The 21,833-nt window shown below is 34.7% G+C and overlaps 1 protein-coding gene across 25 annotated transcripts in view; it reads right to left on the reverse strand.

Annotated features, from left to right (window-relative positions):
* Positions 1–21,833, reverse strand: part of TRDN (triadin) — a 280,670-nt gene that overhangs the window by 56,023 nt on the left and 202,814 nt on the right. For all 25 annotated transcript variants that reach the window (XR_011471806.1, XM_070417613.1, XM_070417602.1 and 22 more), the window contains 3 exons: positions 21,019–21,066; positions 8,367–8,417; positions 2,273–2,323 (listed from right to left, as the gene is read on the reverse strand). Coding sequence is in view for 24 of the 25 variants with exons in the window: in XM_070417613.1 (XP_070273714.1) it covers positions 2,273–2,323; positions 8,367–8,417; positions 21,019–21,066 (150 nt within the window). In the remaining variant the exon portion in view is untranslated. The remainder of the gene's footprint in view (positions 1–2,272; positions 2,324–8,366; positions 8,418–21,018; positions 21,067–21,833) is intronic.

Raw genomic sequence — 21,833 nt, forward strand, 5'->3', positions numbered from 1 at the left:
CTTCTTTAATGAAAAATGTGGATGTTTATAATATTCCTATCTGTTCCTTATATTTTATACTTCTGTCTTAGATTGGCAAAGGAATTATAACATCACAGTGTGATTAAATTAGTTAATGGCATCAAATGATTCCAATTTAGATTGTTATGTAAACATCCATTCCAATCAACAATTAGATCCTATTAAAGTAATTTAGAGTTTGTTCAAAATAAATTTATGTGTAGTTTTCACCATTAATTAATTCTTTGAATAATATAGCAACATTTCTCTACGTATTGGACATTTTACATAACATGTAATAATCCCTTTGTACGGCAAAACGTCCTAATTCACATACCAGGATAATATAAAATTGCCCATAGCACCAAAAAAACAACAACAAACAAACAAAAAACTATCATTGGTGATTATAAAAGTAAAGTTTTAAATATGAGAAAACATTTCTAAAATAAAAGTGCAAATGGGAGATGTAAACAGGAGACATCTGTAATACTATCAATAATAATGTTGATAGTATAAAAAAATAAAAAAATGTTTTAATATGTTTGGAGTGCATGTTGCTTTTAAAAATTCAAGCACATATGTGGGCTGAGAAAAAAATTCATGTCGTGCTCTGTGCTTCATTAAGTGGCACTTTTGTTTAACTCAAAATTAACTGCAAAGTTAGGAAAATATGACTTCAGGGTATGGCTTTTATACATTGCTACATGAACTAAAGGGGACTCTCCATACATCCTTCATTTCTCTGGCTGATTCCCTGTCAGCTTTCTCATTTCCTTCTTATCTCTTGAAACTCCAACATGTTTATACAGGTTTACCAGAAGTCTAATAAAACAATGCCAATAAGTTGCAATTTCTACCACTGAGTCCCTGTACATTAGTGTAGGGAAAAGTCATCAAGATGTTACCACTGGTTTGACCCTTGAGCTCCCCCAGGACAACTGGAAGCTCCCCATCCTCTCTCCAGTGCTTAGGAATGTGCTCTCCACTTGCCAACCCCCAGCTAGAAGCTGTCCAAGGACACAGCCTTAGAATAATGATGTAGTGATGAGACATTCTGAACTGGGTTTCTGATTAAAGCTTACAAAGGCCTGCTGTGCATGTGACTGAGCCCAGTTAAGGCTTCTTGTGTACATGACTGAACCTAGTTAAGGCCTCTATATGGACTTTTAATATTCTGGCAGGCTGGGGGTGGGGGGGGGGTGGGGGGGGTGGGGGGGAATCTACTCGTTCTGTGGCCAGCCAAGACAAGCCTTTTTAGTGCGTTCTCCTCCTTACTAAACCTGCCACCTACTGACCTGGAGTGGTCTGCCTTTCTTCAGTCTCCCAGGCCCCCCAGTGACAGAGGGCCAATTTCATATCTGGTCCAGGAAGCTCCCAGCCAGGCTTGTGAAGCAACAGTAACTCATGCAGATTTCTCTTTAGAGTAAATGTAGAAATAGGCTCTATTTCTGACATTCAATTTGGTGCATTTTATGGTTTCATTGGTTCACGAATATGTTCACTTTGACAAGGAAAATTAGACAGTTCTGAGTATGATACTATGCCCACAGGATGCACTGGGATTAATTTGAAACCAATTGTGTGACATTGAACTTAGCATATTTACTTATGTTTTAGGGGACATAACTTGATGTATGGCGTATCAGATTCACATTACTCAGAGACTAGTTTAATGGGAAGACAAGGGATGCAATAAGATTCAAGAGCGCAGTGCTTGATTTAGGAGATCAGAATTCTAATGTTGCCGCTGCTGGAAATTATAAAACTTTAAAAGCTTCTTTACTATTTATTTTATGTATTTATAAGATAAGAATATTGGACTACAGTTTATCTCTAAGTTTTTCCTAGCCATAAAATTTATGATTTTACTCTATTTGAACTTAAAGAATGGCAAGATATCACTGAGAAATTTTAAGTATTACTTTTTATATTAAACCCTTAGTTTCCATGGCTATTCCTAATAAGAGTCACTTTGGGATTATAAAATGTTGATTTCCCACCAGAGATTGATAAAATCAGAAGAGCATATGCATTTTTAAAAGCTTTTCAATATTTCTGACATAGTTACTCTTTCCTTTTTATTTCATAGTACAGTTTAGAATTCTATGATAGGAAGTAAGTCTTTTGTTCTTCACTCAGAAACATACACAGGCATATGAATGTTATAGTTTGAGAACATTAAAAATAAATGATATATTACTTTGTTGTAAGTAACTGAATATTCAGTGGGCAGATCAATGTGTTTTCACATTTTATTATACAATATTACCTTTTTCCTTTGGGGAAGCTGCCAACTTCACTTCCTTCCCTTTAATGGGCTCTGGAAAGAAACATTGAGCATTTATTTTCAGCCAAGATAAAAAGTAATTGAGGACACATATATGATGAATTTTGTGAGCTATCATTAAAGTGAGCTGTATGGCAATAATATAATGTTTTCTTTAAAAAATTGTTTCAATCATACAGACACAAAGATACAATAGTATAGAGTACAACAAGCCACTCCTTGATTATTTTTATTTAAAATAAATGTAAAATTTTGAATGAGTTACAATCTATTTGTTCATTCAGAGTGTAGGCATTTGGATGGATTAGAAGTTATTTCATCTATAATTTTTAAAAACACATAACTTCAGCATCCAAAATCTCCTCTATCTGTTATAATTAGCACTCAATTAGTATATTTTTGTCAGGCTATGTTTGTTTATGCTTTTTGTTAAAATAAACAATCAAATGAAAAACCCTGCATATATCATGTAAATGTGGTGTTTTAGTCATCAGACTCAAGTCAAATAAATTTCAAGAATAAAACTAAAACAAAATATGAGATAATTTATTCTATAAACTTTCAACATCTTAAAAATGTGATCCTTGATTAAAGTAAATAAAGCTTCATTTATTCTACCGTGTTAAAAAACAATGTAATTCTGATCATATTATGGGTTCCAGATATATACGTGGGCAATATTTTAAAGAACATTATCCATCCTCAACAACCTATAGAAAAAACATTAGCCCAGTTTTTGCCTCCTCTCAGTATCCATTTTGTTGACAAAAGTAGCTTTTAATACAGTGGGAAAGAAAGGAAGAAAAAATCAATACCATCAGCCCTTTCTTCCATTCTCACCTTATGGTTTTGGGTGGGAATTCTGGAGTAGGGTGGTAGCACCTGAATGGATGTGCCACTCAATCACTTCGAATTAATTGAGTCCAGGTGACCTTGGATGGTGTCAAGAATGAATTTAGGGGTTGTGTTGAAAGGGCTGTGTCCCTCAAAGCAAGATTTTCTTGGTAGATAAGCTACAGCCTTAAGTATCCTTGTTTGTAGAATGTTTAAAAATGGCTTTGATGGAAAATAAATGTTTGTGTTGCTATTTATTGTGCAAAGTATAAATAAGGCTGTTTCCTCCCCCGCCCCCTATATTTTAGTATACAAAGATGAAATCAAGAGCTATGGATTGGATTAACACAAAAAGAAGCTTCATTAACTGCTAAACCAAAAGAATTAATGTATTGAGAAACGAGAAGTGGTGGTTGGGACAGATTCCCAGTGGGGTGAGAGAGGGCAATCCCTGAAACTTCAGGATTCAATATTAAGCATCTATATATATATAAAAAAGTCTAGGTGACCATTTGATCATTTGACCAGTAGCTATGATGCGCACTGACCACCAGGGGGCAGATGCTCAATGCACAGGCATGGAAACATGGAACAGACTGGTGAATCTCAGAGGGAAGTGGGGAGGGGGGAGGCGGGAAGAGATTAACCAAAGATCTTATATGCATACGAGAGGCTCAGTGCACGGATTCGTGCACTGGTGGGGTCCCTCGCCTGGCCTGCGGGGATTGGGTGAAAGCAGCAGTCTGACATCCCCAGAGGGGTCCCAGATTGTGAGAGAGCACAGGCCAGGCTAAGGGATCCCACCAGTGCACGAATCCATGCACCAGGCCTCTAGTGTTTATATAAATGAGTGAGTGATTGTGTTGTGAGATGAACACAGTTATAAAATACAAGACTTGTATGTTGTTGTGAGATGAATATAGTTATAAAATACAAGACTTATGAAGAGGAAACCCCAAGAAGATTAGATTTTCTGGAGAAAGAAGGAAGGGGTAAAATAACAGCTGTACTTTTACAGGGTATTTGAAGGTCATAAACCCATCACCTTAAACTTGGCAAAAATTCTCAGAAAATAGAAGTGACTTTTATTTCCACATTTGCTAATAGGAAGATGGCATCTGCTCTAAGGCTGGGCCATCTCCTGCATTCACCTTCCTGTAGCTCCTTCTCTCTCAGTCTCCTTTTTGACTTCAAGGGGTTTTGACCTGATTTAGCATGTCCACAGGCAGATCTGAGCAGTCTCTAATTAGCAAGCAAGTGAGTGGATATCAAATCTGACAAAAACTGTGGAGAGAATGTTATATAAAAATTCTGCACTTCTGTATTAGGAAATCTAATGGATACATCATTGGTTTGAGTCATTTTAAAGCACTTTTAAAAATTCATCTGTCTTGTTTGTTAGGAAATAAGTTTTGGAGAACATATTTTTGCATGTGTTGCTTTTACAAATATGATAATTTCTTTGCATTTGTCTAAGAGCCTACAGGAAGTCTTATGAATCTTGATTATCAGGATCTGGAACATATTATTTTTTTAAAATTTTTATTGATTTGAGAGAGAGAGAGAGAGAGAAAGAGAGAGAGAAATAGAGAAACATCGATGAGAGAGAGACATGGATCAGCGGCCTCCTGCATGTCCCCCACTGGGGATCCAGCCTGAAACCCAGGCATGTGCCCTGATGGGGAGTCAAACCAGGGACCTTTTGGTCCATGGGGTGACACTCAATCCACTGAGCCACATCAGCTAGGCTGGAACATATTTAAATGTGCTGTGATATAAAGTGCAACTCTCAAATAATTTGGGCAAGGAGGTTGTGATGGAGAAATGTTCACAAAGGAATAAAAAGATGGTTTCAGGTTTTCCATTTCCCTACACTGCCCCCAGAGATTCTGGGAGTAATGAACTAGGGTGAAGTATAGATTGTTGGGGATCAGTTTCAACGTCCTCAGACAACTTAGCCCATCCTTAGCCCTAGTTTTTGTTTGATTAGTAGGAATGGCCAAAAAAAGGCATCTAATTGATGACAATTAGAAGTTGGGGATCATCAGGTGCATGGTCTTGAGCATCAGAATGTTACAGGAGATAAGCATTGCTGAGCATCCACTGGTATTAGATCCAAACACACAAAGGCCTGTGTCACAAGACAATAGTTCCAGTGTCTGTCATATGAACCCAACACCAGAGGAACCTAAGTGTTGCTACTATTGTATTATTAATAAAGAAGGAATTTAATTCATCTCTTTGATGCCTTTTTGGGGTTTGGGTTGCAGTTCCTGGGACAATGGGTGATTCTAGGATCCTCCGATAAGTCAGATGAGCTGCAAGAAGCAAGTGGTGATATAGCATAGGGGTGGATACCAGAAGGAACATAACCAATAGCAGGAGTGACTAGCAGGATTGTCTGGTTTCTGAGTGGTCACAGCCACATAAACAGGGCTCTGCCCTTGTAGATGTGTTGAGAGGACTGACACGCGTCCCCTCACCCAGGAAAGTCAGTAGCTGAACCAGCAGCAAAAGCCAGCAAGATGTCTTTCTCTTGCTTTTTTTCGCTCAATCATTCCTAGACCTTCTCTGCATCACTTTAAAGAGACACAAACCTAATGATGTTTCTTTAAATGCCTAATTTACTCATGGTTATCATATCCCAGGTACTGGTAAATTCGGTCCCAAATGATTTTTGTGTAATAATCCTGGTTTTACGTAGAATTGGAGCATTGCTTCAATGTGGGCACAAAGTGGAATCTCTGAGAGACTGGCAAACATAGGCAACCACTCAGCTGTAAAATATAAATAACTCCCAATATATAATGACTCCAATGCAGTAAGTGGCTTTTTAGTGAATGGAATCGCTGCATTCTGATTCTGCCACAGCTCAGCAGCAGACTTCAAAGGCTGCTTCAGAAACAAACACTGCAGAGGTTTTTAAAGTTCCTGAAATCTGATAGGTGATTCTGCAATAAAAAATTTTAATGATAAATGATGTTCAGAAAATATAGGAAAACAGGAAATACATTTATTCTAAAATAACATCCAGCTTATATATTTGAGGGCATTAATGCAGTTTGACTAAAACAGAGGTGCATTTTAAATAGCTCTAAATTAATAATCATACACAGTAAACCTTTATATACATGCTTTTCTAGTGACTGTGAAGAGAAGTTGCAAATAGTAGAGGACTTAACATTGAGGGGAAAAAGTGTTCACTAAGAAATTACCTATGTTCACTGACAACATAACAGCAATAATAGAAATTATGGAAGCCTACTTAGTGAAGTGGTCAGTGTGGATTTAAATTCCTCAAAAATGTTTTCCAGGACAGAGTTTTACAACTACCATTTCCAACTAGTTTAGGCTTTGTCACAAGTGTAGTCTTTAAGTAGCAATTTAGATTTTTGATAATCATTGTTGCCTGAAAGGTAGTTTTGAATTTATGCCCCAACTTCTTTTTAGATGCTTTTATATTGAATAGTTATATGTGATCCAAATATTTTTGTTATGTAAATGCAGATGAAAGAAAATATATTTTATACTATAGTGGAAAGAGGGGAGGTTTATATTTGAAAATGATAGATAGATAGATAGATGATAGATAGATAGATAGATAGATAGATAGACAGACAGACATGGATTTTTCTGGTAGTATGTTTCAATGACACCTTTAGTTCTCACATAATCAAGGACAATGTTTTTGTTAATTGTCAGACAAAATGAGAGTGAAGGATGAAGAGTCTCTGACAAAGTACAGGTAACCACTGCAGAAAAATAAATCAAAATTCTCTGTGGCGATTAAGGGGGTCACCCCAATAGCAAAAGGACTAAGGCTTTTTTTTCATACTGCATAGCCAATGTGTCTATATCAAATAGATTTTCAAAGTTATGTAATGAGCTCTACATTCAAAGCAAAGGTTCTTTGAAGAATAAAAGTACAAGAACCCTCTTCTTAGGAGCAAGCAGTATCTGTGTGAAAATTAAAAGATGGACTTTAAAATCCAACAGACTTGACTTTCATTCTTGTCTTTGCCCCTCACTTCACAGTGTAACTGAGTAACTTACTTGATCTATGCCTCAGCTTCCACATTTATAAAATTTGAAATATCCAGCACAACTTGCTGAAACAAAATGTATAAAGTAGATTTCACTGTGCCTGGCAAAGAACAGAGGCCCGGCTTCTGTACTTCTCCCAAACAATTCCCATTTTTTTGCCTGGCTAACTCCTCATCCTCCTCACATGACTTTAATATCACTTTTTCAGGAAAGCCTTTTCCGAGTCCCCGGACTTAGTTAGAATCTTGATTCCACTCTTTTATATCACATTGCATCTCTCCTCTATGATTCTTATAATTTTAATGAATTATGTCATTATAAATATCAAAAGGACACAGACTATGTTTTTCTTATAATTCCAGTATCTAGGGAATATGTTTTCTGATTTTTGTGTATTAGATTTACAAAAAATAACTATTGAATGTGATACTGATTAGTTCACATAAAAAATAAGGTGACTAACATAGGTCTTGATGCTTAAATAAGTGGGATTTCAATTAACTAAATAGATAAATAGGTAAGATTTTACATCAGTGTATGAATTCAGAACTTGATGGTTTTTATGGACCTTATTCTTAGAAAGTGGCCCGAGATTTAGATGGACAGAGAGGAAAGTCAGTACATTCAGAAGAGAAAATCTCAAAATTTAAATGAGAACATCATGCCTTTTTGTAGCAATAAGGAGCCTGACAAGACTAAAGCAGACAGAACATGACTAAGAGAGACTTTGAAAATAGCACAACTTACAACTCCAATTCCCCAATTTTCCTCCCTATTGCTAGCTTTGTAAACTTTTTTCTCCAATGGTTAGCAAGTGCTTGGAAGGATTGTGCACTAAATATATATTTTATGAGTGGACAGAAAGGAGAAAACTAGAGCGCATAAAGGTAAGTCCTTTCTTCTGCATTCTTTACTTCCCTTCTAACTTTTTTTTAAACCTTTTTATTCTTTAAGAAAAATCCTTTCTCTCTCTTTTTTTCTTAGTTTTTGAAATTATAATCAGAGCACTTTAAGTCATAGTGAACTATAGGAAAGTATTTGCGGGACAGATAAATAAATACAAAATTTCAAATATAGAGGGGTGACCTATGGAATTTTGGCCCCCACATCTGCAAAGATGATGACTAATGTTACTATGGGCCCATTCAAATATTTTTGCTAATGAATTTCTAGTGTTATGTTACATTGACTCTATTACCTTTATCTTTCAGAACTGAAGAAGTCTTCTCAGATTTTTCTTTTCTAATTTCTGCAAGAAGAATCATGAAAAGAAAATGTTACAAGGAATAATAGAGATAAAATGGTAAGTTTCTTGATGTGTTCTGCTTATTGAGGCCTAAAAAATCAAAGGGGCTCTGAGTTGATATTCAAAATACAGATATATACTGGGATAGGTTGCCCCTAGAAAATAAGCCCATGAATTATTATCACAAGGGTTAAATTATGATAAGACACAAACAAGGTACAAATAAAATGCTATGGGCTTTGGGGAAAGCAGGTAGGGTAACAAGAATAGCTAACATTGTCTATTTCCTATGTATTATAGGAAATGTTCTCTACTGTTTTGTCATTCAACATTTACAACAACCCTGTAAGATACGTAGGTCCTGACATTGCTCTTGCTTTTCACATAAAGGAATTAATAACTTTCCCAAGGTTGTGTAGCTCTTAAATAGAAGACCTGGGATTTAAACTGATGTCTCTCTCAAGTCAACCACAAAGGTTCTGGCTCTGGTAGCTGACTGATGGGATCAGAAAGGCTTTGGCTGGTGGTACTGAGGCAGACCTTGAAAGATAGGAATTAGACCAACAGAGATGGAGTGGAAAGGAAGACACATTTTAGAAGGACAGAAGAGAGAATAAGGAGGCCTGGGCTGGGCAGTCTGTCCATTCGGCTTTGTGAGTCATTTGTAGGCAACACACTGCAGGGAAAGTGATGCTGTGTGACTTCCTAGGCCAAAAAGGCAGGAAAGGCCATGCAGCTCCCACCTGCTCCTCTAGGAACACTAGCTCCGGGGAAGCTGGTGCCTTGTCAGTACTCTAACTGACACCACCATGCGGCAAAGGATACATATAGGCAGACCAGCCAACAGCCCAAGCTGAACTCCCAGCTAAAAGCTAGCATCAACTGCCAGCCATCAAGGTGAGCCAGCCTGGCCATCCAGAAGTTGGTTGCAAAGATACATTGACTATATTTTGTGGCTCTATTTCTGGGCTATTTGTTCTGTCCCATCAATCTATTTATTTGTCTGTTCTTTTACCAATATAACACTGTGTTGATTGCCATAGCTTTGTAGTCTTGAAGTCCAGCAGTGTCAGTTTTCTGACTTTATTTTTCTCCTTTAATATTGTCTTGGCTATTTTGAGTCTTTTATTTTTTCATAAAAACTTAAAGTCAGTTTGTTGATATGTTTGTCGATATTCACAATATCAGTTTTCCAATATTCACTGGGATTTTTATTGTGACTGCATTGAATCTACAAATCAATTTGGGAAGAAATGACGTCTTAACAATTTTGAGTCTACCTACCCAAGAACATGGAATATTTCTCAATTATTCAATTCTTTTATTTCTTTCACCAGAGTTTTATAGTTTTCCTCATGTAGATTGTATACATATTTTGTTAGGTTTATATATAAAGATTTACTTCTTTTGGTGTTAATGTAAATTGTATTATAATTTTAATTTTGTTCATTCCAATTTTTCATTGCTGCCATACAGCAAAGCAATTGGCTTTTGCATATTAACCTTGTATCTTACAACCTTGCTATAAACACAGATTATTTCTAGGCTTTTTAAAAAATATATATTTTATTGATTCTTTACAGAGAGGAAGGGAGAGAGATAGAGAGTTAGAAACATCAATGAGAGAGAAACATCGACCAGCTGCCTCCTGCACATCTCCTACTGGGGATGTGCCTGCAACCCAGGTACATGCCCTTGACCGGAATCGAACCCGGGACCCTTCAGTCCGCAGGCCGACACTCTATCCACTGAGCCAAACCGGTTTCGGCTCTAGGCTTTTCTTGATTCCTTAAGATTTTCTACATAGACAATCACATCATTTGTGAACAAAGGCAAAGTTTTATTTCTTCCTTCACAATTGATATAACTTTTATTTTCTTGTGTTAACTTGTACTTCCAGTACAATGATGATTAAATAGGATTAGAGGGGATACTCTTGCCTTATTCTTTATCTTAGTAGAGAAGCTTCCAGTTTCTCGTCATTAAGTAAGATGTTAGTCGTAGGTTTTATTGTAGATGTTCTTTGTCAAGTTGAGAAAGTTCCTCTCTATTCCTAGTTTGCTAAGATTTTATCATGAATGGATGTTGGATTTTGTCAAATGATATTCTGTATGTACTGACATAGCTTTCATAGTTTTTCTGTGTTTCTTCTTTAGCTTGTTGCTGTGATAGATTACATTAAGTATTTTTTTTCAAGTGTTGAACCAACCTTGCATAATTATAATTAACCCCATTTGGTCATGATGTATAATTTTTTATATATTGTTTGAGTTGCTAATATTTTAGGTTTCTGTGACTTTTTCTTAGCAATGTCTCTAACAGTACATTTAACTTTCTGATGGAAAAGTACATGTAAAAGAAATTTGAAATCTGAGACTCTCAGAAAGGTTTTGACTGGAGTAAAACGAAAGCTAATGCCCTTTCAACAAAATAGACATAATTATTGATGCCAAGGAAGCATCAGCTGCACACAGGGCCCGCTACTTCCGGGCGAACCTCCCGGTATGAACAGGCCATTAGCATCCCCTGTGAATGCTAAGCGGGAGCCTCAGGGGTGTATGCAGCATGGCAGAACAGCCACGTTCAGCAAGGTGAGGGCCGTGGCCACGAGGTAGACCTCCACGAAGGAGGGCAAAGACCAGCATTCCTCCGTCTTCATGAATGAGAAAGAAGACATCTTATGTTGCATTGAAACGGAAAGGGTGTTCGACTTCCCTGTCCACTAAACCAACGTCTCCAACATGAGCCACTTGGTGAGGCAGAGACTCTGAGCCGGTGGTGGAGTGGGCAGGTCACCACCCCCTCTTGGCTCCGCTGAAGGAATACTTTGCTTGTGTGTAAGGGACATGAGGGCAAACTGAGATGGTGACACAAAGTTAAACAAACAAACAAACGAACAAAAAATACAACAAAACACAAAGAACATGAGGATGGAGAGAAGTATCGGCACCCAGAAGAGAAACAGGAATTTAAAACAAAAACCAGAGGCAGAATACTGGAGGGCTTTGCCTTGTGAAAAGGGTGGACATCATCTCCATTTTCAATGTTAATCTTTAGTCCTGTTTAAAAACAACAAGTTCCCTCTCCCCGGACCCTTTTGTTTTCTACATTTTTCAGGGGGGCTTTCTCTTTGTTTGGGGTTTTGTTTCTTGCTGTGACTGAAACAAGAGGGTTTATTGCAGCAAAAATGAATTCACAAAACATAGTAACAATACCTTGCAGAGGAAAGATAAGAGAGAAGGAAAAAGGGAAACCCTATAGAAATCTACGTATTGGTATTGGATTTTAAAAAAACAATAATTATGTATCTTTTTGTTGTCTCAGGCCTGATCAGATAGGAGCACAAGCAGGGGAGGGAAAGTAGAGAGACACTCAGGAGCCGAAACCCCTCCCAGCCACTGGGCTGTCTTGCCACCACCATTCCTGGTCACACAAAACAGAACCCAACTAGCAGCAGGGAGACGAGGACACCACACAGGACCCTTTTATACAGTATTCCAGGTGCCGACCACACAGGAAACCTTGAAGAAAACCAGTTTCTAGAAGCTGCTGTTACCTCTTGTTTACAGTATATATATAATATATATTATATATAATATATAATATAGATATGAGCTATATTTATAAAAGGTACTGTGAACTACTCTAAAACAAAACAAAAAAACTAAATACTGTTCTTTCTACTTTTAAAAAGACAAACTCGATCTATTCAATAAATATTCAGTGTCTCCTTTGTGCTTGGAGCTGGCAGAACAAGATTGTTGCATGAAGTTCAGTCTTTGATGGAATGCATCTGTATCGACAGATTAAGAACAAGGATCAAGACAGATAGATACACAGGGCTCTGGGGCCATAGCAGAAGGATTGACAAACTCTGCCTGTTGGAATGAGAAAAGACCTTACAGAAGCACTAGCATTTGTGTTGTATCCTGAAAATGGATATAAAATTTTCCACCAAAGAAGAATTGAAAAGACATCTCCAATATAGGAAGCTATAAAAGCAAACCACGGAGTGTGAAGGTCATGTGGCTGGGTTGCTGAGTATACAAAATGGGAGAGACGCGGTGAGCCACGGCTGTCATGTCACAGTGAGATCAGTGGCGAGGGAACCTGAAGTACCCTCCTAATTTTTAAAAAATTGATTTTAGAGAGAGAGGAGGAGAGAGTGAAACATCAATGTAAGAGAGAAACATCGATGGGTTGCCTCTTCTACGTACCCCAATGGGAAAGAGAACTAACCTTTTGGTGTAGGGGAGGACACTCTAACCAACTGAGCCGCACAGGCTAGGGCCTAAGTTTTTAAATTTATATCCCTCCAGTGACAATAGTCTTTAGACTCTAAAGGTAATTTTTTTCTGTCATTGTGTTAATTAAGAAAAGTTTGCTCATAAGGGAATATGATACGTACTGAATTGACTGACAATACATAGAAAGTCATTGTCGTTTTGTTTGGAAATAGTCCAGAATTGAAACCAACAGTCCCCCACGGGTGTTATCACATTCTCCTGTTTCCAAAAACAATATCTTGTTTTATTTTTTATAGTTTCTTTCTGTGTGGGTGTCATGAGTATAAGTTCTATATACTGTGTGTCATTATTCCTGATTCTTATAATTAAATTACTATTTAGAGAATTTTCATGTCATAGAAATGGACATCCAATAGTATGCTTTATTCCAGAGATGTGCTTTTTGAAATTTAAGAAAATGCTTTAAATATTATAAAGTAGATCTAAATAATATTTAAAAATATTTTTATTTTATGATCTGAATCTTACTTTCCTGCTTATATTTTTGTACAGATTGTACTTGGAATCAGAAAAATAAGTATATTCTTCAGCATTTGGGGCAAAGTAGAAATGTTGCAGGCATGGGAGACATTTATTACAAATGAGAATCAGACAATATTAAAATTCGAAAGTCTTTAGAGATTGCTCAGTCAAATAATCTTGGTTTATAAAAGAGGCTTTACCAGGCAAGAAACTAGCCTAACTTCACAGAATAAGTTTCTGGAAGGGCTAGACCACACCTGAGTTTTAATTTGAAAAAATTCTATGATCTATGGTTCAAGCAGGTTAGTATTTCTAATCATCATTGGCTTTCATCAGTTATTTTTTTTTCAAGGACCAACCATTCAAATGCTAACTGCAAGTTAAAAAGTGTTCACCAGAATTTTCATTGCCAAGATTCTTGATAAGAATATAGATGCTTTGTATGGGTTGTCTGACCCGCTATCTCTTTTTCTCACAAATAAATCAACTGAAATTAAATCCAGACTTTGCAAATTATAATGATCAAGAGTTTTTTAAATTTACACTTTGCCATTTCATAATTCTAAGGAAAGATATGAATTGAATTTTCATTTTTCTTAAGAATTGCTTTTCAGTTTGCATATAATACATCATTCTATGAAAAAAATTGGGGAAGTAATAGTAAATAAGGTACAATCAAATTTTATGTATAATGTTGATACAATTTTCATGTTTATTCCTGAAATTATTTCACCCACAATTTCTAATTTTTTTTTTACAACAATAAGAAAGCAACAATTTTTTTTTACACCAATAAGAAAGCTTTTTTTTTTTTTTAATGTAGGGCTGGTGATTTCTATGATTTCTATAATTTGATTTCTGGAGAATGGAGCTTAAACTCCAGTAATTTTCTCCATAATATGACATCAAAATTGATTTCAATTAATTTTATTCAATATAGTGTATGCCAAATCTTTTTTTTTCTAAATAGGCCTTTAGTAGAAAATAAATTTAAAGGAAAATCAATTTAAAGAAAATCAAGTGAGAGGGAACATCAATAAAAATTTTTCACGAAAAACAATCTTTATTCTGGCTACTCAGCTTAGTAACCTAGCAGCTTAAAATGCACTTTCTATTAAACATTTTTTCATGGTAAAAGAGAATAAACCCAAATTTGGCTTCAGGATAATAACAGGGATGAAAGTAAATAATATAGCAAAAAGAGGCATAATTAACACCTTAATCTTGAGTTTGTGAGGCAGTGTTTTCTTGGTGAGTTAGATGGTAAACACCAAAATGCATTTCCACAGTCTTTTATATAATGTAGGGTAAAGTTGATTTCTTCTCTAAAGAACCTTTTAATCTTCAAATATCTATATCATATAATTGAAAATTATATTTACATTTCAAATTCTGGTGATAGTGATCAAAATTTTATAGGATGTAAAGTGGGATTTGTAAGTGTATTTTCATTATGTAGAGAATGAAAATGGCCTATTACAGATTTAAGTATGTGTTAAAGAGCCATCACCTAATATTAAGATGTAGATAATAATCAAGAATAAATACTTTTCATTGTTTAAAAGTTATTAAATTATTTAAGGTATTGCCAAAGAAGTGTGAAGATCACATGATAACTTTCTTCATATTGACAATTAGATTTGACTGAGCTTTAAGAAGTGGTTTATAGTTGCATTCTATTAGCTTTATGTGAAGAATTTTAGAAGTTAAGTCAAGACAGTTTAAGAATTATAAGACAGGTGAAGCAACAAAGCACATTTGATGTAAAGAAAGTTTGTTGCTTTTAAGAACCTTAAAGATGCGTAAACTTTCCACTAAGAAACCACTTTGATGAATCACAGAAGTGGTAGGAGGCAGGCAGAGCAGGAGTGACACATTGCCCCTAGGCATGCTGTCTGTTCCAGAAATATAAGGACGCTTAAGTTAGCCCATGTGCCAATCAGTTCCTCTGACCTGAGAGTTAGTAAGGTAAATTTAGTGGTAAGAAAAGTGATCCCAGTATGAAGTGCTGGGTGAGGTTCCTGGGATAATCTTAGAGATTTAGTGTGTGTGTGTGTGTGTGTGTGTGTGTTTTCCTATAAATGCCCAGAGTCTCTAAGAAAGGGAAGGAAAAATAGGTCACATTGGAGAGAGTAGTTATTCATTTTCATGATAATTGAAAGACAGAATAATTTTATGGAAACAAGGATTTGGGCATTACAATGATCTCTCTGTGTGACCTGTATTTGACTCTAGCATATTTTGCATAAAATAAGAGTGATCAAGTCACATACTAGCTTATTAGAGAAAACGGATCATTAATAACAATGAACTTTTTAAACTTTTGAATAATGGTATAGTATGATTGTAGATCTCATTGCACTGCTTCCAAATCTTATCAATTGGCATACATTGCTTCTTTACTGGGCTGAAATTCTCTTTAGCATAGAATGACATTCCTACCTACAAATGTTTGAATCACATGAACCAAATGTTGCATAGCAGGAGGCAGCACACTCCACATCAATCTAACAACACAAACTTTTTTTTACTATGTTGTTCTGCTGTGATAGATAGGATTTAGACCTGTCTCTGTTGGGGTGAGGGGAAGGGGAGAAACATGGTGAGGAATAAGGGACTAGGAAGACATTTCCCATGCATGAGATAAAGAAACTGTGAGAACATTCTAAAAGTATTACATAAAATAAGAGGAAGAAGAAGTGAAATGTGTTAAGTGAGCAGGTGAGACAGTGGAGTACTGCAAAGGCTCTCTTGAAGATAGAGATCAACCAAAGGACTTGCATGCATGCATATAAGCCTAACCAATGGACACAGACACCAGGGTGGTGAGGGCATGAGTGGGGGGTGGAGGTGGGGGGCAATGGGGCGATAAGGACACATATGTAATACCTTAATCAATAAAGAAAAAAATAAAAATAAGCATGTAAATAAGCAGAGTACACTCATGTGTACAGGTGTTGCATGGGCTCCTTATGTAGACCATCTTCTCTCTGAAGCTCACTCCATGCTCTTCACACCCATTCCCCAGTGCCTAGTCTGTTGTGAGCGCTCAATAAATATTAAACAACTAAAGTGTAAACTATTGTTAAGAAATTTGGAATTCACAGGAATCAATAGTAAATTGTTATCATTTAACATTTATTGAGAGTCAACAGCATGACTTAGTCCACATGTGCAAATAGGTTATTTTATAATCACATATTAAGCAAATAATTTAATACAACTTGTATTAACTAAATGTTCAGTTTTACTCCATAGATATTAATTATAATTTTTTTTTAAAAAATAATGTTGACACACCATGAAATAAGAACATTCAGCATTTAAATAAATAACTTTCTCTCAGGGAAATCGTTACTCTTAGATATTAACACTCACTTGAAAGTATGAGCTAAAATTGCAATAGGTACACATCACAGATTCTACATAGACCAGTACAGATACAAAGAATAGAAGAATCTAGAAAGGTGGATGAGAACAAATTTACAAATCATAGAATAGCATTTGAGTTTCACCTGCTGCTGTGACAATTTAAAATGCTAATACAATTATATAAGGTACTGTTGCTTACAAAATATCATCAGAGGCGAAGAAAGACAGAAACTCTTCAGATGGACACAAATTAGCAAATTTATGAATTTAGAAACATTTCTTAATTTAAAGCAAAATTGATGTTTTTATTACAGGAAATCACTGCATTCAATACATTTATGATCCACATTCTCCAATTTTACCCCTTACAGAATGATTACTAATTTGTTTAAATTTATTTTTAGGGGGTGTTAATACGCACTCAATTCTATTAATGTTTTTTCATAAACATTTTTGTCATGCTTCCATTTAATTGAATTTGAAGTGATTTTTAATTAAGAGTATGCAACTATACTTAATATTTCTGTAATGAAACTTTCAGTTTAGTTTTGGGATAATGAAATATCGATAAGAATTCAAGTTTAGAAACTGTGTTTTTCCCTAACGTCTTAGAAATGAAAGTCTTTCTACATCAGTCTTTCCTTAAAGAAGCAAAAGATTCTATATTCTGCTATAATAAACAGAATACTACTTAAAACCTTGGTTGACTAGATAATTTTGAGCTTTAGAAGGAGTAAGAGATAATCTAGGCTCAGCTTCATAATTGTAGAAATAACAAAAGCAAGGATAAGGCTTAATGTTTCTATATTTAGACTCATATATTGCCCTCATTGGGCAGTTGTTTTATTTTCTCTTCCACTTTCAGTTTCAAAAATTAGTTTACAATATAATAGTTGCAATTACTAAAATTTAATATTTTCTATATCTTTAACCAGATGATGACTGCACATGCAGTTTTATTTATGTAAGAGTACTATCTACAAAAATAACATTAGTAATGTAATTAACAATGCATATATATTAATTTTTCTCTACTATTTCCACTTTCAAATAGGAGTAGTTGAAGGATTTCATCATTTGTCTTCTGGTTTCTAAAATATTGGAAATCATGTTTTGATTTATTAAAACACTCTAAATGCACAGTATTTATAGAGGCACAGTTCACTAAAGTCTGGATCACCTAATATTTCTTCCTTCAACAATTCCGCTCTGTTTTCATTCACCCCGCAACTATTTATTAAACACTTCTTATATGCCAGCACTGTTATAAACTCTTAGAACAGACTCTCATAGAAGACCTAAAGTGATGTCATACACAGGCATGAATAAAAGAAAAGGAAAGATGATTTGAGAGTGATTTAATTCATTACTATTTACTTCACCTTTTCACTGTTGAACATAAGTCACTTGGAAGGAAAACATTAAAAGCAAAGAGACTCTGGAATTCCAATCTTTTAAAGTTAATTATCCTGACGGGTCTCCTTTCTTGCTCCAGTAAGTAGCAAGCCACCTCTTGAGAGTGATTATTTTGCTCCTCTGGCTAGTAACTAGCAAATATTATTAAAGAATTTTTTTCCTCAGAAAAAGTGAGATTGAAAAAAAGAGAGGAAAATGGGATTTAGGAGGGCAGGTCAATGTTGAAAAGGAATATCAAATGTACATTAAATATAAGAAATCAAATATTAACAAATGAATAAACTGAGATTAATTAATGTGATGTACTCTTTGCAGAGATACAAATATATAAAGGTGAATCCCCATACAGTAACATGTGTTGAAATGTTCTATCTTTGGCAGTCCTTAGTTCTTACTAAAAGGATAGTGACATTTATTGTGGAAAACATTTGTTTCTCCTGATGCTTTTGGTAACTGCTTTCCAAACAAGGAGAAACAAGAAGAAACAAGGTGTATGTGCATGACTATTTGGGTGTGCACCTTGAAGGTGAAGGAAGTTAGAGCTTCTTAATACTCAATACTCTATTCTAGTCAATTTATGATCTTTATGAGAAAAGTAACTAAAAAATGATTTATCGTGAGTTAAAGATAAAATAGAGTTCGTTTTTTGGACTTTTGAAGAAGTTATACTAATCAAATTTCTACTTCTTATATGATATAATGTCTAGTTTGCTAAGTTACATTAACATAAAGTTTGTTTCATCTTTCACTATCTGACTTTCTTATAAAGTTTAGTTTAATCAATGTTTCACAAGTTTTTCCAATTATAATGCAGACTAAATCCAGAAGTTCAATGTACACACTTTTACATAGATCCCAAGTATAGATGGCATCCATAAAGAATTATGAAAACCACATAGTTTTTCCGTTGCACAAGTCCATAAGTTCGAACTTAAATGAAGTAAAGTAACTGTTTATAATGAATTTAATAGCACTTCACTGCATGGTGAACTAGTTTGAGATTGCGCATACTTAGGAAGATAGCTGAAAACTACATGAGGAAGAAAAGTACACGACAGTCTGAAAGCACCATCTTATGAATAAATATCAGAATGCTATGATGAAATCTATAGAACGTCATTGATTTATTCTCATATAAACTCTCTGCTTTATTAAAATCACAAATATATATGTTTATACTTATTACTAGTCATAGATATTCTATCATCAAGTATGCAAGTTATTCAAATACTCTACTTATGATTTTTATAGTTGAAAAATATGAAGCCATTGCTTGACAATATTTAAAACTGAAATGATTTACTAAATCAATATAAAAAGCCATTGAAATAAACTCTTAGACTTTTTATATAAGGCAAGAACTTAAGGTCTTCATAAGATAAAAGGTATTGTTATTTAAAACTATAAATTACAAAATCATATGAGGAAGTAAGTTCACATCTCTAAAAGCCATTTCAATCTCCTGTCAACTTGAGAAAACATGATAGGATTAATGAAAATGACACTAACTTGAAGGTTAGAAGAAATAAACAGTCTGTTTATTTGAATCAGTTACCTTTCAGGTACTATTATTAGTGTAGCCATTTTATATTTTAGTCAACCTTCTCTTAATATGCTTTGGCTATCAAAGAAACTATAAAAGCCATAAAAGGTAAGTAATCAAAGCCTTTACACTAAATAGGTGAAATGTATGCAGCTTAATGAAAGCAATTCGATAGTTGATCTCACCGATATTAAAGCTGATATTATAAGAAAAAGATACTTAAGCAAATACTCCATGTTTATCTAGGAATTTATAATTTTTCAAATCCTCTTATTTGGGCTCTAAATCTTTCCAGGTAATCAGGTCAGATATAATGAACATCATTTTTAAAGAGGAAGTTTACGCTCAGAACCTTGTCTAAGTGAACAAGTTGAAATTAGGAGTCAGTACTCCTACTCCTCCATTTTATATTTCAGAGACTAAAATACTCACTTCAAAAAGAAGTTGGCAGAAACATTCTTTGACATTCCTGGTAGTTCCCAGAAGCCAAAATTAATTTGAAAGCATTTTCAATGTGATTTTTATTTAGAAAAGACCAAAGAAATAAATCCTTGAATAATTGTCTTAACTGAATCCTTAACCTTAGTTTATTTGTCTAAAATGTGAGAAATTGAAGGATATTAGAATATATTTGTATATAAAATACTAAATTTCTGATATTAGAAATTTAACTGCATCTCAAGTTTAAGAGGAGAAATTATTTTGACCTTACTCTTGATAAAATTATTGCTAGTTATTATTTTATTTATTAATTATAGTAATCAATAAATAATATGATATTATAACAAATAAAATGTGAAAGGGTCAGGGGCAACTATTAAAATTAGTAGAACTCTGATATCTAACAGAAGACCTAACATTATTTTAAATGTTTTAATTCTACTCTGCTATAGAATTTTTCTCAAGCATATTCTGGAGTGACATATGTATTATTTAGCTGCATAAACAAAAATTAAAATGCATTATTTATAGCATTATGACAGATAAAAAATTAAAAATTCAAACCTCTTGGGAGAATCAATAGCTGAAGTCATAATAGAAACTCAAGTAACTTACTTCTGTTGCTGCTTTTATCTTTGTTTTAACTGTTACATGTTCTTTAAGCAGTAGAAATTGTTTTGGCATAAATTAAATTGTTTCATCTTTATTCTTTGAACTGGTTTTGGTCAGGTGTTGTTAAAGCCACAAATCAAACTGAAAAATGTCTACCAGTTGCCCCGGAGGATCATTTCCTTATTCCCAACAATCTTCAGTGCATTTCCTGATGTAATTAAGCAGTCTGCAGAGTTTTCCTGTTCTGAACTTATATTCCAAGTTTAATTATACAAAAGAGCAAAACCCAGATCGCTGCCTCACATTCTCCCTGGCACAGAAAAACATGGAGGACAGTGACAGCCATAGATTTAAAGCTTATTGTCTTCCGCCTGTCTGAATCCAGGGCTTTCCTCCTCATGTTGTTGTCTTTCTAAAGAAGATAGTGTCAACCTCCTTCATTTTTTTTTACCTTGCTCCACTGCCTTGGTTGTTTTCTCTTCCTTCTTTCCAGGTACACCTGCAAAGCAGAGATAAAGTTTAAGTAAAAGTGCACGATAGAAATGCTGCTTCTGCTCAAAAAAAGCATTTTTACCGACTCAATGACAACTATTTCTCCCAAACAAGCTAGTTTTCAAAGCTTTTTCAACATTCCTTATTTCCCAATAATCCAATTGAAACCTATATTAAATCTAATCTTGTAGAATTAGAGGGAAAAAATTACTTGACTTTATGACTAGCTTTTCCACACTATTTTCTACTTTATTCTTTTATACTCAGCTTTGATAAACATTAAACATGCTCTACAAAGAATTCCACTTGACAGGACAATGAGTAATTCACTTACATTCCAAGTTATTGCTGGAGTTATTTAGCATCTTAAAAATGTCTATTAGATGTTGCTTTAAATTCAAGCGTAATATAGATGCATCCACTGACAAGACAGTGTAGTCATCCTTGAGATTTATTTAAACCTTAATGAAGTTGCAAAGTAACCAAAAGAGAAATAAGATTGCCATTTAGGTGCTGTTTCCTCTGAACTATGCTTTCTTTGAGACTTGTTGGTCTCAGTGGAGTATTCACTACTTACTTATTTATACATCGAAATAGTAAAAATGATTCACACAAAATCAGTGTACCACACTGAAATAATTGATTCAAGGAAAGACCTTTAGAGGATATTACCAACTTTTAGATGAAAGATGAGTGGGGAACTGAATATTGCCATTACAGCCAAGTATCACCACACAGAGTTGCAAGGGGAAAAATGCAATTTTGAAATAAAGA

This window comes from Myotis yumanensis, unplaced genomic scaffold (genome assembly GCF_028538775.1).
Source record: "Myotis yumanensis isolate MYYU_CA2020_CCGP unplaced genomic scaffold, mMyoYum1.0.hap1 SCAF_6, whole genome shotgun sequence".
Taxonomy (NCBI): domain Eukaryota; kingdom Metazoa; phylum Chordata; class Mammalia; order Chiroptera; family Vespertilionidae; genus Myotis; species Myotis yumanensis.